General features: G+C 37.6%; 1 protein-coding gene and 1 long non-coding RNA gene across 2 annotated transcripts; one reads left to right on the top strand and one right to left on the bottom strand.

Moving 5' to 3' along the window:
- Nucleotides 1-4,551: 4,551 nt before the first annotated feature.
- Nucleotides 4,552-6,388, top strand: LOC135547901 (uncharacterized). Its single transcript, XR_010456747.1, has 3 exons — nucleotides 4,552-4,898; nucleotides 5,453-5,727; nucleotides 6,043-6,388. It is a non-coding gene; the product is annotated as an uncharacterized LOC135547901 (long non-coding RNA).
- Nucleotides 6,389-17,902: 11,514 nt separating this feature from the next.
- Nucleotides 17,903-21,257, bottom strand: rx3 (retinal homeobox gene 3). Its single transcript, XM_064977109.1, has 3 exons — nucleotides 20,999-21,257; nucleotides 20,539-20,768; nucleotides 17,903-19,010 (listed from the first exon to the last, which is right to left on the bottom strand). The coding sequence occupies exons 1-3, from the start codon at nucleotides 21,255-21,257 to the stop codon at nucleotides 18,558-18,560; spliced, it is 942 nt and encodes a 313-aa protein (XP_064833181.1). The 3' UTR covers nucleotides 17,903-18,557.
- Between the last annotated feature and the right edge of the window lie 331 nt (nucleotides 21,258-21,588).

Genomic DNA, 21,588 nt, shown 5'->3' with positions numbered 1-21,588 from the left:
ATAAAACCTTCTTTCAGCTGTGTTCCTACCAGTCTCCAATATAAAACCTTCTTTCAGCTGTCTCCAATATAAAACCTTCTTTCAGCTGTGTTCCTACCGGTCTCCAATATAAAACCTCTTTCAGCTGTGTTCCTACCAGTCTCCAATATAAAACCTTCTTTCAGCTGTGTTCCTACCGGTCTCCAATATAAAACCTTCTTTCAGCTGTGTTCCTACCGGTCTCCAATATAAAACCTTCTTTCAGCTGTGTTCCTACCGGTCTCCAATATAAAACCTTCTTTCAGCTGTGTTCCTACCGGTCTCCAATATAAAACCTTCTTTCAGCTGTGTTCCTACCCGTCTCCAATATAAAACCTTCTTTCAGCTGTGTTCCTACCCGTCTCCAATATAAAACCTTCTTTCAGCTGTATATGTTTATTTATTTAACTCGGCAAGTCAGTTAAGAACAAATTCTTATTTTCAATGACAGCCTAGGAACAGTGGGTTGACTGCCTTGTTCAGGGGCAGAATGACAGATTTTTACCTTGTCAGCTCGGGGATTTGAACTTGCAACCTTTCGGTTCTTAGTCCAACAGTCTAACCACTAGGTTTCGTATCGAAACCCATTGTGAGAGTCTTAACACTTGGACAGAAATTAGTGTGTCACCGGATAGGTGCGTCTGGTGTTATTCACATCCAGTGGAATAGAACTGCAATTACTAAATAGCCAGCTATTGGTGTAACGTTTAGTTTGTTTCTAATGTGGGTGATGAAATGTATTCTATCTACTCTAATGTATTCCATTTAATTTTATTCTACTCTAGGCCTACTCTACTCTACTGAAGGGGGATACATCAGATGCACAACTGAATGCATTCAACTGAAATGTGTTTTCCGCATTTAACCCAATCTCTCAGAGAGTTGCAGGGGCTACCTTAATCGACATCATCGGCACCTGGGGAGCAGTTGTTGGGGGTTAACTGCCTTGCTCAAGGGCAGAACAGCAGATTTTTCCACCTTGCCTGGCTCAGGGATTCAAACCACTGACCCAACGCTCTTTACCGCTAGGCTACCTAATGTTTTCAATTTGATTTTATTATTCTCTACTCTCGTCTCTTATACTGTTGTCACACCCTGACCTTAGTATTCTTTGTTTTCTTTATTATTTTGGTTAGGTCAGGGTGTGACGAGGTTGATATATGGGTTTTTGTCCTGTCTAGGGTTTGTGTATGTTTATGGGGTTGTATCTCGTCTAGGTGTTTTTATGTCTATGGTTGCCTAGATTGGTTCTCAATCAGAGGCAGCTGTTTATCGTTGTCTCTGATTGGGGACCATATTTAGGTAGCCATATTCCTTGGGTATTTTGTGGGTTAGTGTCTATGTAAAGTTGCCTGTGTCAGCACTAGTGTTTATAGCGTCACGGTCGTTTTGTTCGTTTTTTTAAGTGTTCTTCCTTTAATAAAGAGGAATGTATTCTCATTACGCTGGTCTCCTCGTTACAACAAACATGACAACTGTACTACACAGTCGTGGCCAAAAGTTTTGAGAATGACACAAATATTAATTTCCACAAAGTTTGCTGCCTCAGTTTGTATGATGACAATTTGCATATACTCCAGAATGTTATGAAGAGTGATCAGATGAATTGCAATTAATTGCAAAGTCCCTCTTTGCCATGCAAATGAACTGAATCCCCCAAAAACATTTCCACTGCATTTCAGCCCTGCCACAAAAGGACCAGCTGACATCATGTGAGTAATTCTCTCGTTAACACAGGTGTAAGGGTTGACGAGGACAAGGCTGGAGATCACTCTGTCATGCGGATTGAGTTTGAATAACAGACTGGAATCTTCAAAAGGAGGGTGGTGCTTGGAATCATTGTTCTTCTTCTGTCAACCATTGTTACCTGCAAGGAAACACGTGCCGACATCATTGCTTTGTACAAAAAGGGCTTCCCAGGCAAGGATATTACTGCCAGTAAGATTGCATCTAAATCAACCATGTATCGGATCATCAAGAACTTCAAGGAGAGCGGTTCAATTGTTGTGAAGAAGGCTTCAGGGTGCCCAAGAAAGTCCAGCAAGCACCAAGATCGTCTCTTAAAGTTGATTCAGTTGCGGGATTGGGGCACTACCAGTACAGAGCTTGCTCAGGAATGGCAGCAGGCTGGTGTGACTGCATCTGCACGCACAGTGAGGCAAAGACTTTTGGAGGATGGCCTGGTGTCAAGAAGGGCAGCAATGAAGCCACTTCTCACCAGGAAAAGCATCAGGGACAGACTGATATTCTTCAAAAGGTACAGGGATTGGACTGCTGAGGACTGGGGTAAAGTCATTTTCTCTGATGAATCCCCTTTCCGATTGTTTGGGGCATCCGGAAAAAAGCTTGTCCGGAGAAGACAAGGTGAGAGTTACCATCAGTCCTGTGTCATGCCAACAGTAAATCATCCTGAGACCATTCATGTGTGGGGTTGCTTCTCAGCCAAGGGAGTGGGCTCACTCATAATTTTGCCTAAGAACACAGCCATGAATAAAGAATGGTACCAACACATCCTCCGAGAGCAACTTCTCCCAACCATCCAGGAACATTTTGGTGACGAACAATGCCTTTTCCAGCATGATGGAGCACCTTGCCATAAGGAAAAATTGATAAATAAGTGGCTCGGGAAACAAAATATCAATATTTTGGATCCATGGCCAGGAAACTCCCATTGAGAACTTGTGGTCAATCCTCAAGAGGAAGGTGGACAAACAAAAACCCACAAATTCTGACAAACTCCAAGCATTGATTATGCAAGAATGGGCTGCCATCAGTCAGGATGTGGCACAGAAGTTAATTGACAGCATGCCAGGGCGGATTGCAAAGGTCTTGAAAATTAAAGGTCAACACTGCAAATATTGAGTCTTCGCATCAACTTCATGTAATTGTCAATAAAAGCCTTTGACACCTATGAAATGCTTGTAATTTTACTTCAGTATTCCATAGTAACACCTGACAAAAATATATAAAGACACTGAAGCAGCAAACTTTGTGGAAATTAATAATTGTGTCATTCTCAAAACTTTTGGCCACGACTGTACTCTACTCTACAATACTATACTGGACTATACTCTACTGTACTCTACTGTACTATACTATACTCTAATATACTTTACTGTACTCTACTATACTCGAATATACTCTACTGCACTCTACTGGACTCTGCTGTACTCTACTATACTCTACTGTACTATACTGTACTCTACTATACTCTAATATACTCTACTGTACTCTACTCTAATGTACTACAGCAGGAAGCCTAGTGGTTAGAGCCTTGGGCCAGTAACCGAAAGGTTTCTGGATCGAATCCCCGAGCTGACAAGGTACAAATCTGTCATTCTGCCCCCTCACAGTTAACCCTACTCCACTACTCTAGGCCTACTCCACTCCTCTCTACTCCACTCTACTCTACTCTACTCCACTCTACTCTAGGCCTACTCCACTCCACTCTACTCTAGGTCTACTCCACTCTACTCCACTCCACTCTACTCTAGGTCTACTCCACTCCACTCTACACCACTCTACTCCACTCTACTCTACTCTACTCCAGGCCTACTCCACTCCACTCTACTCCACTATTCTCTAGATCTACTCCACTCTACTCCACTCCACTATACTCCACTCTACTCCACTCCACTCTAGGCCTACTCCACTTTACTCCACTCTTCTCCTCTCCTCTCCTCTCCTCTCCTCTCCTCTCCTCTCCTCTCCTCTCCTCTCCTCTCCTCTCCTCTCCTCTCCACTCCACTCTACTCTACTCTAGGCCTACTCCACTCTAGGCCTACTCCACTCTACACCACTCTACTCCGCTCCACTCCACTCCACTCTACTCTACTCTACTCTACTCTACTCTACTTTAGGCCTACTCTACTCTACTCTACTCTACTCTACTCTACTCTACTCTACTCTACTCTAGGCCTACTCCACTCCACTCTACTCTCCTCTACTCTACTCCAGTCTAGGCCTACTCTACTCTATCTAATCCACTCCATTTAGTTGTATTATATTCTAATCTACCATAGGCATACTGTAACTGATCACCAGAACACAGGGCATGACACTGGCCATCACACAGCCTAGTGAAGAACTGGCATACTGTAACTGGTCACCAGAACACAGGGCATGACACTGACCATCACACAGCCTAGTGAAGAACTGTAATAAGTAATATGAATTAATAACCTGCTGTAAGGGGAAGCAATTAACTGCCTGTTATTAATAACAGACTGTCGCAAATGGCACCCTATTTGCTACATAGTGCACTACCCCTTATTGGGAATATATAGGAAATAGGTTGCCACTTGGAATGTCCCAGGCTACACAGGCTCTGCAAAGAGGAAAAAACAACCCGTCAATGTTAATGAATTGACGCTGACGTGCAAATGCAATCTCTACACACACATTATCCAGGCGTGTTTCGTAATGGCAGGTTATCACAATTTGTCACATTTTCATTTAACATCATGGGTGTATTTTTTTTAAGGATCTCTGACGTATAACACTCAGGAAAGGCATTTAACTTTCAACGTCGCCTACTTCAGAGCTATCGCCCTTATGGAGTCACTCCCGTATAACTTCGCAAAGACAACAAACTTGAAGGTCGGTCGCGGTATTATATAAATGAACTGATTATGGAAGACCACCATTAGTTTGGGAATTTTTCAACTGGACGGATATACAGCCAATAAGGATTATACTACCTTATTATAACGCTTGCTCCTCTCTCTGCGATATAATGGGCGACCTGTGCCATGCATGGACCTACAAACCTTCCTTATCGATTGCTATTATATTGGTATCAATTTTATGTATGGTGCATTGTTCAGAGAATACTGGAGCCATTGGAAAAGTGTTCCCACGAGGGAATCACTGGGCAGTAGGTAAGATACCTATTATTGTTGCTATTTATATTACAGAATAATATATTATTATTTATAATAAAATTACAAAGTGTTATTATTGTTATGATCTACTTCGGTTTTTGAGATTCTGCTGGATAGATGAAAAGTTTGTTTCGAGATAAATAAATAAAATGGAACGATGGGAAACCACTGCACAAACCATGTTTAATGGTGTAACAATTTTCTGATTGAATTGTTGAGCTGATGTATATAAAAAAATAGGACTTAATGTGGACAGCCGAATGTTGCCTTTGTTTTGATTAATCACCTTGGTTCCCCAGAAAAATGAGTATTCTATTTGGTGGGCAAGTTACATTTCCTGTGAAAAGTTCAGGTGAAATGTTCCTGGGTGAGAAAGCTCAGAGCAAACGGAAGACATTGTGACGCAGGATATCGATTGTTCAAATAACAACCCAGCGTTTAATTGTCTTACTCTCCAAACCAGAATTGGACTCAAAAGAACACTAACTTCAATATTCAATCTTCCTCAATGTCCATCCGTACATTCTTTATGTATAAACTTTTTTTATTAGGTCACTTGATGGGGAAGAAAAGCCTTGACAGTCTCTCTGGATCAGAAGATAGCAGCAACAGGGACAATATACCGTCTTCAGAGGAAGACATGCTGTTGGATAGATATGTGCAGCCGTCCAAGCCGGTGCAAGGCTTCATCAGGACTCTCTGGGGACTGGAAAACAAGAGGCAGAACCAGACCCAGAGACAGGGACAGGAACATGTTCTCTCTCGAATGGGGGTACTCAAGACCACAAAGTGGAAAGAGACAGATAGACACCGATACCTCAAACAGGTTAGTAATGGTGAGAGGTTCGTGTCAATTAGGTGAATGTTGTTCCTCCGGTCTTTCCCTTTATAGTATGTAGCCTATGTATTCATCGCATCCCCTAATATCCAGTAGGCTATTTATCAGAATATAAATGTTTGACTTAATTCTTAACTTAATGTTTGAGTTCAGTAGAAACAATATATTTATGAAGTAAAATTATTTAAAAACGCATGTTTATGAAGACTGATTATTTAAAACCGGTAATGATATTTTATTGCAGGTTTACGTGGTTCAGGTATGAGTGCTAAATTGTTGTATTTCTGCGTTTCCTCTTCGTAGCTGACATACCTCATTCGATTGGCTTTCAACATGAAGGAGAACACTATCTTCAACTGAAGGCAGGCAGTCAGCTCTAGTCTGCAGCTGTCATATGATGAACGGCACTACACGCCTCAGAGACTCAGTTCGAGTCGTTGCATCCAGCGCACCTGTTCACAATATTTTGAAAACAATATAGCCTATACTGGAGTTGACTTTATATGATATATAATAACATAATTATCATAATAATTACATGACGTTATCTACTATTTATTGTATCCTACTCTAAATACTACCCCCCCCCCCCCCCCCCATCAACAACAATGTGTAAAGAACATTGAATAAATCTGAAATTGTTGTGATAACTGCATTGTGGATATCTGGGTGTTTCTTTACATAACTATACAGAGGTATCCAAAACAAATATCAAAAAAATATTTGATAAAATATTGAATTTGGCCTTTATTACTATAACCCATATAAACACATTGAATGACACATTCATAAATGGCAAATAGGACAGTCCAAAAGTAAATCATGAGGAATACGGTTTTGCAGTGTCTATACCTCCTTACTTCCATAAAACAGTTTTAATGTACTGGTTACCGTCAGATGAGTCCCATAGGTTCAGGCAAACCGTTCGGACGCTATAGACGTTTTCGTGAGAAGACTGATTTTCGGGATGTCTCGTGCTCTGACCAACACCGCTCTATCTCTTGTCACCTTTCACTGCAGATGTGAACGTGTTACAAACAACAGATATCGCTAGCTTAAACTGGCGGTATTTTGATGGGGATTTTTATTATGTTACTTAGATAATCGACTCTCGGAGGTATATATACTATAGTACTGTATGTACTTCATTTTCAACTGACAACGGGTGAAGAAGTGCAGAGGCAACATATTCACCACAAGATGGCAGACAAGCGTCTCATCAGTTACGACTGCGTTCCCCATTCCACGTTCTAATGAAGACATTTAATTATATAATCTTTTTTGATTTTTACAAAATGTTTATCTATCCCATATTTAAATCTGACAACTGATATGCATCCTTACATTTCTCTAAACTACCTAAGATACTCAAAGTTTAAAATATAAGCTTCAGTATCAATGAAGTTAGTTCTTAAAGCTATTCAATTTCTGTTAGAAGTTTTCGGGCAACAATTTGGCAATCACTACGATTAGGCTACACTTTGACAAAGGACAAAATACTGGCTTGTATCTTTCAGTGAGCCAGCAATACATAAATCTAATGACAAGCTGATCTTTGTGAGGCATAATGTGCAGACAGACAGTTATTACGTTCCAAATGGCACCCTACTCCCTATACAGTGCACTACTTTAGACCAGAGCCTTATCGGAAAGTAGTGCACCATATAGAAAATAGGATGCTATTTGGGATGTAAAACAGTGTGTAAGGAAGGACTCATGCCTCTCTACTCAGCTGTCCCCTGACAACAATGGCCTCAATTATCTGCTCCAGACTTTCTCACAATGAGAAATCGTAATTGGAACAATTTAATTTGGTTAAGGCGCATCCTGTTGGCATAAACCAGGCTTGTTCTACACTCTGTTTTCTCCCCTCATTTGTCACAGATAATAGTAGATGATATTAGTGGATAATAGTAGATAGTAGATAAAGTGCCTTGCAAAAGTATTCATCCCCTTTGGTGTTTTTCCTAATTTGGTTGCAATACAACCTGTAATTTAAATTGATTTTTATTTGGATTTCATGTAATGGACATACACAAAGTAGTCCAAATTGGTGAAGAGAAATGGAAAAAAATAACTTGTTTCAAAATATTTAAAAAATATTTAAAAAAGGGAAAAGTGGTGTGTGTATATGTATTCACACCCTTTGTTATGAAGCCCCTAAATAAGATCTGGTGCAACCAATTACCTTCAGAAGTCACATAATTAGTTAAATGAAGTCCACCTGTGTGCGATCTTAGTGTCACATGATCTGTCACTTGATCTGAGTTATATATATATATATATATATATATATATATATATACACTGCTCAAAAATATAAAGGGAACACTAAAATAACACATCCTAGATCTGAATGAATGAAATATTCTTATTAAATACTTTTTTCTTTACATAGTTGAATGTGCTGACAACCAAATCACACAAAAATTATCAATGGAAATCAAATTTATCAACCCATGGAGGTCTGGATTTGGAGTCACACTCAAAATTAAAGTCAAAAACCACACTACAGGCTGATCCAACTTTGATGTAATGTACTTAAAACAAGTCAAAATGAGGCTCAGTAGTGTGTGTGGCCTCCACATGCCTGTATGACCTCCATGCAACGCCTGGGCATGCTCCTGGTGAGGTGGCGGATGGTCTCCTGAGGGATCTCCTCCCAGACCTGGACGAAAGCAGCCGCCAACTCCTGGACAGTCTGTGGTGCAACGTGGCGTTGGTGGATGGAGCGAGACATGATGTCCCAGATGTGCTCAATTGGATTCAGGTCTGGGGAACGGGCGGGCCAGTCCATAGCATCAATGCCTTCCTCTTGCAGGAACTGCTGACACACTCCAGCCACATGAGGTCTATGTAACGACGTTCTTCGTTTGTCGCAAGAAAGTCGGACCGAAATGCAGCGTGTTGGTTACTCATGTTTATTAGAGAAAACAAATAACGAAACTATACATGAAATAACGAATAAATACAAAACAACAAAACGTGAAACCTATTACAGCCTGACTGGTGAACACTAACACAGAGACAGGAACAATCACCCACGAAATACAAAGCGAAACCCAGGCTACCTAAATACGGTTCCCAATCAGAGACAACGAGAATCACCTGACTCTGATTGAGAACCGCCTCAGGCAGCCAAACCTATGAAACACACACCCCTAATCAGCTACAATCCCAATAACTAAAGAACCCCACTAAGAATTACAACAAACAATAAACCCATGTCACACCCTGGCCTGACCAACTAATTAACTAAAACACAAAATACTAAGACCAAGGCGTGACAGTCTAGAATTGTCTTGCATTAGGAGGAACCCAGGGCCAACCGCACCAGCATATGGTCTCACAAGGGGTCTGAGGATCTCATCTCGGTACCTAATGGCAGTCAGGCTACCTCTGGCGAGCACATGGAGGGCTGTGCGGCCCCCCAAAGAAATGCCACCCCACACCATGACTGACCCACCGCCAAACTGGTCATGCTGGAGGATGTTGCAGGCAGCAGAACGTTCTCCACGGCGTCTCCAGACTGTCACGTCTGTCACATGTGCTCAGTGTGAACCTGCTTTCATTTGTGAAGAGCACAGGGTGCCAGTGGCGAATTGGCCAATCTTGGTGTTCTCTGGGAAATGCCAAACGTCCTGCACGGTGTTGGGCTGTAAGCACAACCCCCACCTGTGGACGTCGGGCCCTCATACCACCCTCATGGAGTCTGTTTCTGACCATTTGAGCAGACATATGCACATTTGTGGCCTGCTGGAGGTCATTTTGCTGGGCTCTGGCAGTGCTCCTCCTGCTCCTCCTTGCACAAAGGTGGAGGTAGCGGTCCTGCTGCTGGGTTGTTGCCCTCCTACGGCCTCCTCAACGTCTCCTGATGTACTGGCCTGTCTCCTGGTAGCGCCTCCATGCTCTGGACACTACGCTGACAGACACAGCAAACCTTCTTGCCACAGCTCGCATTGATGTGCCGTCCTGGATGAGCTGCAATACCTGAGCCACTTGTGTGGGCTGTAGACTCCGTCTCACGCTACCACTAGAGTGAAAGCACTGCCAGCATTCAAACGTGACCAAAACATCAGCCAGGAAGCATAGGAACTGAGAAGTGGTCTGTGGTTATCACCTGCAGAACCACTCCTTTATTGGGGGTGTCTTGCTAATTGCCTATAATTTCCACCTGTTGTCTATTCTATTTGCACAACAGCATGTGAAATTTATTGTCAATCATTGTTGCTTCCTAAGTGGACAGTTTGATTTCACAGAAGTGTGATTGACTTGGAGTTACATTGTGTTGTTTAAGTGTTCCCTTTATTTTCTTGAGCAGTGTATATAACTGTTCTGAAGGGCCCGAGTCTGCAACACCACTAAGCAAGGGGCACCACCAAGCAAGTGGCACCATGAAGACAAAGGAGCTCTCCTAACTCACGGACCAGGCAAGGAAGGCATTAATCATAGAGGCAACAAAGACACCAAAGATAACATTGAAGGAGCTGCAAAGCTCCACAGCGAAGATTGGAGTATCTGTCCATAGGACCACTTTAAGCTTTACACTCCACAGAGCTGGGCTTTATGGAAGAGTGGCCAGAAAAAAAGCCATTGCTTATAGAAAAAAATAAGCAAACATGTTTGGTGTTTGCCAAAAGGCCTGTGGGAGACTCCCCAAACAATGGAAGAAGGTACTCTGGTCAGATGAGACTAAAATTGAGTTTTCTGGCCATCAAGGAAAATACGTCTGGCACAAACCCAACACCACTCATCACCCCGAGAATCACATCCCAGTGAACCCCAGTGAACCATGGTGGTGGCAGCATCATGCTGTGGGGATGTTTTTCAATGGCAGGGACTGGGAAACTGGTCAGAATTGAAGGAATGATGGATGATGCTAAATACAGGGAAATTCTTGAGGGAAACCTCTTCCAGAGATTTGAAACTGGGACGGAGGTTCACCTTCCAGCAGGACAATGACCCTAAGCATACTGCTAAAGCAACACTTGAGTGGTTTAAAGGGAGACATTTAAATGTCTTGGAATGGCCTAGTCAAAGCCCAGACCTCAATCCAATTGAGAATCTGTGGTATGATTTAAAGATTGCTGTACACCAGCGGAACCCATCCAACTTGAAGGAGCTGGAGCAGTTTTGCCTTGAAGAATGGGCAAAAATCCCAGTGGCTCGATGTGCCAAGCTTATAGAGACATAGCCCAAATATTTTGCATCTTCAAAGTGGTAGGCATGTTGTGTAAATAAAATGATACAAACCCCCAAAAATCGATTTTAATTCCAGGTTGTAAGGCAACAAAATAGGAAAAATGCCAAGGGGGTGAATACTTTTTTCATAGTAGATAATAGTAGATAGTATATAATTGTCACGCCCTGACCTTAGAGAGCTTCTTATGACTCTATTTTGGTTTGGTCAGGGTGTGATTTGGGTGGGCATTCTATGTTCCTTTTTCTATGTTTTGTATTTCTTTATTTTGGCCGGGTATGGTTCTCAATCAGGGAGAGCTGACTATCGTTGTCTCTGATTGGGAACCATACTTAGGTAGCTTTTTCCCCACCTATGTTTTGTGGGTAGTTATTGTTTAATGTTTAGTGTTTTCTGCACCTGACAGAACTGTTTCGGTTTCGTTATTCACTTTGTTATTTTTGATTCAGTGTTCAGTTAAATAAAAGTCATGAACACTTACCACGCTGCGCTTTGGTCCGATTCCTCATCATCAGACGATAATAGATAGTAGTAGATAATAATAGATAGTAGATAGTAGTAGATAATAGTAGATAGTAGATAGCAGAAGATAATAGATAGTAGTAGATAATAGTAGATAGTAGATAGTAGATAGTAGTAGATAGTAGTAGATAATAATAAATAGTAGATAGTAGATAGTAGTAGATAATAGTAGATAATAATAGATAGTAGTATATAATAATAATAGTAGATAGTAGATAATAGTAGATAGTAGATTGTAGTAGATAATAGTAGATATTAGATAGTAGTGAATAATAGTAGATAGTAGATAGTAATAGATAATAGTAGATAATAGATAGTAGTAGATAATAGTAGATAGTAGTAGATAATAATAAATAGTAGATAGTAGTAGATAAAAGTAGATAGTAGTATATAATAATAATAGTAGATAGTAGTAGATAATAGTAGATAGTAGATAATAGTAGATAGTATATAGTAGATAATAATAGATAGTAGTAGATAATAATAGATAGTAGTAGATAATAGTAGATAGTAGATAGTAGTAGATAATAGCAGATAGTAGTAGATAGTAGTAGATAATAGATAGTAGTAGGTAATAATAAATAGTAGATAGTAGTAGATAAGAGTAGATAGTAGATAGTAGTAGATAATAATAGATAGTAGATAGTAGTAGATAATAGTAGATAGTAGATAGCAGAAGATAATAGATAGTAGTAGATAATAGTAGATAGTAGATAGTAGATAGTAGTAGATAGTAGTAGATAATAATAAATAGTAGATAGTAGATAGTAGTAGATAATAGTAGATAATAATAGATAGTAGTATATAATAATAATAGTAGATAGTAGATAATAGTAGATAGTAGATTGTAGTAGATAATAGTAGATATTAGATAGTAGTGAATAATAGTAGATAGTAGATTGTAATAGATAATAGTAGATAATAGATAGTAGTTGATAATAGTAGATAGTAGTAGATAATAATAAATAGTAGATAGTAGTAGATAAAAGTAGATAGTAGTATATAATAATAATAGTAGATAGTAGTAGATAATAGTAGATAGTAGATAATAGTAGATAGTATATAGTAGATAATAATAGATAGTAGTAGATAATAATAGATAGTAGTAGATAATAGTAGATAGTAGATAGTAGTAGATAATAGCAGATAGTAGTAGATAGTAGTAGATAGTAGATAGTAGTAGATAATAATAGATAGTAGATAGTAGTAGATAATAGATAGTAGTAGATAATAATAATAAATAGTAGAGAGTAGTAGATAGTAGTAGATAATAGTAGATAGTAGATAATAATAGATAGTAGATAGTAGTAGATAGTAGATTGTAGTAGATAATAGATAGTAGTAGATAATAGATAGTAGTAGATAATAGAAGATAGTTGATAGTAGATAGTAGTAGATAAAAGTAGATAGTAGTAGATAATAATAAATAGTAGATAGTAGTAGATAGTAGTAGATAGCATATATTAGTAGATAATAGATAGTAGTAGATAGTAGTAGATAATAGATAGTAGTAGATAGTAGTAGATAATAGATAGTAGTAGGTAATAATAAATAGTAGATAGTAGAGAGTAGTAGATAATAATAGATAGTAGAAGGTAGTAGATAATAGTAGATAGTAGAGAGTAGTAGATAATAGATAGTAGTAGATAGTAGTAGATAATAGAAAGTAGTAGATAGTAGTAGATAATAGATAGTAGTAGATAATAGTAGATAGTAGTAGATAATAATAAATAGTAGATAGTAGTAGATAAAAGTAGATAGTAGTATATAATAATAATAGAAGATAGTAGATAATAGTAGATAGTAGATTGTAGTAGATAATAGTAGATATTAGATAGTAGTGAATAATAGTAGATAGTAGATAGTAGTAGATAATAGATAGTAGTAGATAATAGTAGATAGTAGTAGATAATAATAATAAATAGTAGATAGTAGATAGTAGTAGATAATAGTAGATAGTAGTAGATAATAATAAATAGTAGATAGTAGTAGATAAAAGTAGATAGTAGTATATAATAATAATAGTAGATAGTAGTAGATAATAGTAGATAGTAGATAATAGTAGATAGTATATAGTAGATAATAATAGATAGTAGTAGATAATAATAGATAGTAGATAGTCATAGATAATAGTAGATAGTAGATAGTAGATAGTAGTAGATAAAAGTAGATAGTAGAAGGTAGTAGATAATAGTAGATAGTAGATAATAGTAGATAATAGTAGATAGTATATATTAGTAGATAATAGATAGTAGTAGATGGTACTAGATAATAGATAGTAGTAGATAGTCGTAGATAATAGATAGTAGAAGGTAATAATAAATAGTAGATAGTAGTATATAATAGTAGATAGTAAATAATAGTAGATAATAATAGATAGTAGAGCGTAGTAGATAATAGATAGTAGCAGATAGTAGTAGATAATAGAAAGTAGTAGATAGTAGTAGATAATAGATAGTTGTAGATAATAGTGGATAGTAGATAGTAGTAGATAATAGATAGTAGTAGATAATAATAAATAGTAGAGAGTAGTAGATAATGGTAGATAGTAGAGAGTAGTAGATAATACTAGATAGTAGATAATAATAGATAGTAGATAATAGTGGATAGTATATAGTAGATAATAATAGATAGTAGTAGATAATAATAGATAGTAGATAATAGTAGATAATAGTAGATAGTATATAGTAGTATAATAGATACTAGTAGATAGTAGATTGTAGTAGATAATAGTTAGTAGTAGATAATAGTAGATAGTAGATAGTAGTAGAAAATAGTAGATAGTAGATAATAATAGATAGTAGATAGTAGTAGATAGTAGATTGTAGTCGATAATATATAGTAGTAGATAATAGTAGATAGTATATAATAGATAATAATAGATAGTAGTAGATAATAATAGATAGTAGTAGATAATAATAGATAGTAGATAGTAGTAGATAATAGTAGATAGTAGATAGTAGTATATAATAGTAGATAGTAGATCGTAGTAGATAATAGTTAGTAGTAGATAGTAGTAGATAATAGATAGTAGTAGATAATAATAGATAGTAGATAGTAGTAGATAGTAGTAGATAATAGTAGATAGTAGATAGTAGTATATAATAGTAGATAGTAGATCGTAGTAGATAATAGTTAGTAGTAGATAGTAGTAGATAATAGATAGTAGTAGATAATAGATAGTAGTAGATAATAGTACATAGTAGATAGTAGTAGATAATAGTAGATAGTTGATAGTAGTAGATAATAATAGATAATAGATAGTAGTAGATAATAGTAGATAGTAGTAGATAGTAGTAGATAGTAGTAGATAATAGTAGATAATAGTAGATAGTAGTAGATAATACTAGGTAGTAGATAATAGTAGATAATAGATAATAGTAGATATTAGTAGATAATAGTATATATCAATATGTAGTAGGTATTAGTAGATTTCAGTAGATAATAGTAAATTGTAGATACAAGTAGATAGTAGATCATAGTAGATAATAGTAGATAATAATAAATAGTAGATAGTAGATAATAGTGGATAGTAGTAGATAATAGTAGATTATTGTAGATAATAGTAGATAATAATAAATAGTAGATAGTCGATAATAGTGGATAGTAGTAGATAATAGATAACAGTAGATACTTGAAAATAATAGTTGATAGTAGACAATAGTAGATAGTGGATAATAGAAGTACAAATCACCACTCTAGAAGAAGTAAGAGTCTGGAAGCAATAATGTTTTTGTTTTTTTTACCTTTATTTAACCAGGCAAGTCAATTAAGAACAAATTCTTATTTTCAATGACGGCCTAGGAACAGTGGGTTAACTGCCTGTTCAGGGGCAGAACGACAGATTTTGTACCTTGTCAGCTCGGGGATTTGAACTTGCAACCTTTCGGTTACTAGTCCAATGCTCTAACCACTAGGCTACACTGTCCTAAATGTGGAGAAAATGACTAATTAAAGGACTGCTGCATTCTTTTAGTAGTGAAATCTAATCTAAATTCTAGTTACACTTTGTAACTCAATAAAACATTTTATTGCATTACAAAGTTGAATTAAAATAGATGTAATTGTCATTAAAAAAACAAATATATACACAAAATACTCTGTTATACCAAAGTGGAAGAAAAAATCTAACAAAAAGTTAATGAAAAATACAAATATTCAACCCCCTGAGTCAATACATGCTAGAATCACTTTTGGCAGCGAATCCAGCAATGAGTCTTTTGGGGGTAAATCACGAAGAGCTTTGTACACCTGGATTGTTCAATATTTGCCCATCATTCTTTTTTCAATTCTTCAAGCTCTGTCCAGTTTGTTGTTGATCATTGCTAGACAGACATTTTCAAGTCTTGCCATAGATTTTCAAGCCAATTTAAGTCAAAACTGTAACTAGGCCACACGGGAACATTCACTGTCGTCTTGCTGAGCAACTCCAGTGTAGATTTGTCCTTGTGTTTTAGGTTATTGTCCTGCTGAAAGGTGACTTAGTCTTCCAGTGTCTGTTGGAAAGCAGACTGAAACCAGATTTCCCTCCAGGATTTTGCCTGTGCTTAGCTCTATTCCGTTTGTTTTCATTTAAAAAAAACCTCCCTGGTCCTCATCGATGACAAGCATACCAATAACATGATGCAGCCACCACCATGCTTGAAAATATGGAGAGTGGTACTCAGTAATGTGTTGTATTCATCACAGGTCAGGTTTCCTCCCGTGGGTGTACTACCTGAGGTTGCCACTGGAGAGCACCCTTGGGTTACATCTGGTATCCAGGTGACCCTCATTGGTCTATTGGGATCACCTGATGGATGACTATTTAGGTTCCTCTGTGGACTGGGTCAGTTGCTCAGGTCTCATGTTTTGTTCAGTGTTCTTGCTATGAAGATCTTCCGTAAATATTCTGGATTTACCCGTACCTCTGCCTGCTGTGTTTCTCTGCTCATGGGTCCCAGTTCGTACTAACACTAATATCACAGTATTGGATTTTCACCAAACATAACATTTTGTATTCAAGACAAAAAGTTCATTTCTTTGCAACATTTTTTGCAGTATTAGTTTAGTGCCTTGTTGCAAACAGGATGCATGTTTTGGAATGTTTTTTTATTCTGTACAGACTTCCTTCTTTTCACTCTGTCATTTAGGTTAGTATTGTGGAGTAACTACAACGTTGTTTATCTATCCTCAGTTATCTCCTATCACAGGCATTAAACTCTGTAACTGATTTAAAATTGCAATTGGCATCATGGTGAAAAGCCTGAGTGGTTCCTTCCTCTCTGGAAACTGAGTTAAGATGGACTCCTGTATCTTTGTAGTGACAGGGTGCATTGATCCATAGCCTAATTAATAACTTCACCATGCTCAAAAGGATATTCAGTGTTTTGTCTCTCTTTTTTCTACCCATCTACCAATCAGTGTCCTTCTTTGCAAGGCATTGGAAAACCTCCCTGGTCTTTGTGGTCGAATATGTGCTTGAAATTCAGTGCTCGACTAAGGGGCATTACAGATAATTCTATGTGTGGTGTGCAGAGATGGGGTACTCATAAAAAAATTATGTTAACCACTATTATTGCATAGAAAGTGAGTCCATGCAACTTATTATGTGATTTGTTAAGAACATTTTTACTCCTGAACGTATTTAGGCTTGCCATAACAGTGGTTGAATACTTATTGACTCAAGACATTTCAGATTTTTATTTTTAATTTAAAAAATCTACTTTGACATCATGGGATATTGTGTGAAGATTAGTGACACAAATTTTCAGGATGTAACACAACAAAATGTGGAAAAAGTCAAGGGGGTTGAATACTTTCTGAAGGCACTGTAAGTAGAATTTTCACTTGGTCATGCGTTGATGTCGATGGGAAATTAAAAGTATAATTTTTGACTCAAGTGGACGTTGAGTCTTAAGAGCCGACTTGGTGAGTTTCAATTGTATTGGCTGTCGCTAAAGATTCACATTACTTTATTGACCAATTGCACACAAGGTCCAAATGAAATTTAACTTCTTCTTTTAACGCAACCCTTCCGAAAGACACACATACACAGGTGTTTTTTTTTCAAGGGGGCTACCACTCTGGACACCTGTTGTTGTGGGGGGGAGGGGGGTTAAGTGCCTTGCTCAAGTGTACAACAGCAGGCGATGGCATCTAGGATTTGATAGCCATAGATTATTTGATTGCCAGCTCACTTCCCACCTGTCATAAGACTAATGTCCACTGGAGGGAACCAGACACCACATTCACGTGTTCTGCTCTGTGATTTGTGATTTCAATTTGCAGTATAGAACCACCTGTTTTCTAAAAAAGTGAAAGTATTGAGTAAAAACAAACCTCTTGGAAAAGACAGGAGTTATATTGTATATTATCTTTGTGATATATGGATAATTTACCACGGCTCTTAGCAGTCTTATTGCTCAAATATGGCTTTTCAGGCGGCTTGACAATTAATGAAAGAAGGATGAGTTTGCACATTGTCAGCCTGGAGGGTTGATGTAAATATACAGGTTTATTTCCATAATATCATTGACGTACAGAGAGAAACTAATTACAGCAAATTGACATTTGTTCGTTTGTAAAGTCAGCAGCACAAAATGGAAAAATACTGAAAGAAAGGTACCTAAATAAGGGTTGGTAAACAACAATACATACATTGACCCTGGGATGGGATTGTCTTAGCAGAATAACACAAGAGAATTGTTCAAATAGGGATGGAAATTATGACAAGGAAAGCAGGTTGCGAACAACATAGACAAACATTTCAATTTTCTACTTTCTCCTCAATGGCATCCTTCATTTTTTCATTAAAAGCAGACTGGATGGATCTTGGTGAATCCAAGCATAACACTGACAGTTAAAGTTCATTATAAGATGTGAACATCTGAAATTAGACATGGTTGTTCCTCCTCCAATACTGAGAATTCACAAAAAAACACTGACTGGGACGATGATGTAAACCACTGAAGAAGAAACAATAATCTCGTGGAGTCGACTAGTCCTCCAGCACAGAACTTCCATGTCCACAGACTAGAGCAGCAACACTGCATGAAGTAGTAGTCTTTAAAGTGTTGGCCCCAGTCAGAGGGACGCAGACAGCATCCATCCATCCTCACCATGTCTTCCCAATAGACTGAATATGCTCCTTAGCCTTCATTCTCAGAGACGCAATACTAGAATTACGAGGATCCGACTCTTCCATGACTAACTTGTCCATGTACCCAGCCACGGCGCACTGGTATGGGGGTGGAGGAAGAGGGCGCGTAGAACCAATGTGAGGCAGGTTATGGTGTCCAAAACTGGGGGAGTTGAGGAAGGCTGGAGGGGAGTAGCTGGAGGCTCCTGGGAGGCCCTGAGAGGAGCTGGTAATGAAGCCGGGTAGGGACTGCAGTGGGGTGGTGGTGATGGCAGTGCTGAGCCATGGCTCCAGCTGCAGTCCGGAGCCCAAGGACTGGGAAGGGGAGCGGCTGAAGGACAGGAGAGAGGAGGTGTCCTGGAGCTTAATGGAACTCACCTCCAGCTTCTCCTGGCGACGCCACTTGGCCCGACGGTTCTGGAACCACACCTGAGATGGAGGCATCACAACATTCTGATTAGACATTTTAGAATCATAACAACAATCTGATTAGACATTCTGGATCATTACTAAATTCAAAATTAGAACTTCCAGAACTCACACATTATGATCAGTTATTCTGGAACCACACAACATTCTGATGAGACATTCTGGAACCACACAACATTCTGATCAGTCATTCTGGAACCACACAACATTCTGATCAGTCATTCTGGAACCACACAACATTCTGATCAGTCATTCTGGAACATTCTGAAGTTCAATAATATGAGAACGGGAAAGGATGATTTCATGCTAAAACAGGATTTCAGGGCCATTTTGAACAAATCATGACAATATTGAAATAGCCTACATTTAACAAAAATCAATGATAACACAGCTGTAGAAAAGATGAAAGAAAATCAGTCAATCAGGGAGCTTATCTACTGAGATTGACCCTTTGTCAAAAATTCCAAATCTTCCAAAAAACGTTCGTGTGTCAAATCAAATAAACTCAATTGCCTAATTCTCCAAACATGAAGTAAAACTTTGTTCGGCTATTTGAGAAAGAGTTTATTTGCATTTAATATCTATAATGGGAAAACATATTGAATATTAATGTTGAGTATCCTCCTTGGTGTAATAAATGAGTTATTGTCATGTCATTAATACATATTGGACATTTTATCGAGAGAAAAAATCGCGTTCATAATCAAAATAATGTTGACATTTTTAAAATTGAATTGCTTGATATGACTAACTGAAAATATTAACAAATATATACCTAATATATATATATATATATATATATATATATATATATATATATATATATATATATATATATATATATATTTTTTTTTTTTTTTTCTCCATCAATATATATATTGATGGCTACATGTTTTAAATAAATTGAGAATTAGCGATGATCGTGAAATGCTTAATAAGAGAACATCTATATGGCGTAATTTTGCCTATTTTAAAAAGTATATAGGACCTAAACTAAATGAGACGTTTTAAGATAAATTAACACATTTTTACATAATTTAAGGAGTTATATTAGACCAATGGAATACATTTTCAATTGATAACATCCTATGTGATGCTAGTTTCAAATACAAACGTTTAAAATAACAATTAACGGTCTATCATCATCAAATATCCAGCGGTTAATATCCAAGTAGCCTATACTTACTAATATGTGACAGTTGAGTAAGTACATTACCTACAAGTTAATAAACTGAAGTGAGACTTTGAATTGAGGAATTATGCCTAATACTGACATTATTGTTGTACAGGCCTAATTGTAAAAGCTGACTATTCAAGTCCAGGCAATTAATGCTTCTTTCATGAGCCACGCATTCAAAAAAATATTATTTGAGAATCATAAATTCACAAATAAGAGAAAGGTATTGTGGAATATTGGAAATTCAGTTTTCCCCGTAATAAAATATAACTTTCTGTTTTCTTCTAAAGACAGAATCGAACATCATTACCACTGTAACGAGTCTGTCAAGTTGGCTCATATCTATATTACCTGCACTCGAACCTCCGGAAGATTCACTTTCATCGCGAGCTCCTCTCTGCTGTAGACGTCAGGATAGTGCGACTTCTCGAACGCTCTCTCCAGCTCATGCAGCTGAAAGGTTGTGAACGTAGTCCTGTTGCGCCGGTGCTTTTTCTTTGGGTTATCGTCATCGGACAGTTTATCCTCCCCGTCAGGTAAATCAGGACTAACAGAGGCCCCCGAACTGCTGCAGCAGACACCTAAAAACACATTATAGGCTTGATCAATATATGAACTTATAAAAGTGTATTTGCCTTTATATGTGACTTTTTACTCTTTGATTCAAAAGTCGACTGGCACATATTTATAAACATGGAATAAATAGCCTACTGGTGTGAAAAATAACATTTTGAATCAATCAAGATTGAACCATTTTGAATCACCTTTTTAACAAGGCCTCTAGTTTAATGCACATTGTAGTGCCACTTACTGTCAAAACGTTCCGTGTTGTGTTCTTTCTTCAGGGATGACATAATTCCGTTCCCTCTCCGCTCGGCGAGTTTCCCCGATGATCCATTGTATGAGACGGATTGATTATATATGTTTTCGTCTTTAAATCCCAATATTGCTTCAATACTGTGAACCCTCGCTGCTGCGGTGTTATGGTTATTGCCGGGGTTCCGGACGAAACACGCAGAAGGTGACAGGCGCTCTTCCATGACTTCAGGAGTTGAACCAAGTAGCCACATTTGATGAAAAAATAATAATCTCAAACTAAATTGAAATGACACTAATTAACAAATGTAGCCTAAACTCAAGAGACATGTACTTTTAAAACAAAGTTTTAAGTGTTCAGAATTAATAGCAAAATGTTTTTATAGAATGAAACACTAAATGTTAAATAGATTGAAACAACAATTCCGGTTGTTTTGTTGAAATAAAAATCTAAAATCGAATTGAAAAAAAATCTGCGTCAGTATGCATCCGTCGCATCTGAGTAGTAAGAGGCACCTGTTAGTCTACTAGCTGACACTCCAGTAGTGGTCTTGTCTCATAGAGGAGGCTGTATCTTCTGGAGTT

Source organism: Oncorhynchus masou, chromosome 11, assembly GCF_036934945.1.
Source record: "Oncorhynchus masou masou isolate Uvic2021 chromosome 11, UVic_Omas_1.1, whole genome shotgun sequence".
Taxonomy (NCBI): Eukaryota; Metazoa; Chordata; class Actinopteri; order Salmoniformes; family Salmonidae; genus Oncorhynchus; species Oncorhynchus masou.
The sequence above is the reverse complement of the archived record's forward strand: the minus strand, read 5'-3'. Positions and strand labels throughout refer to the sequence as shown.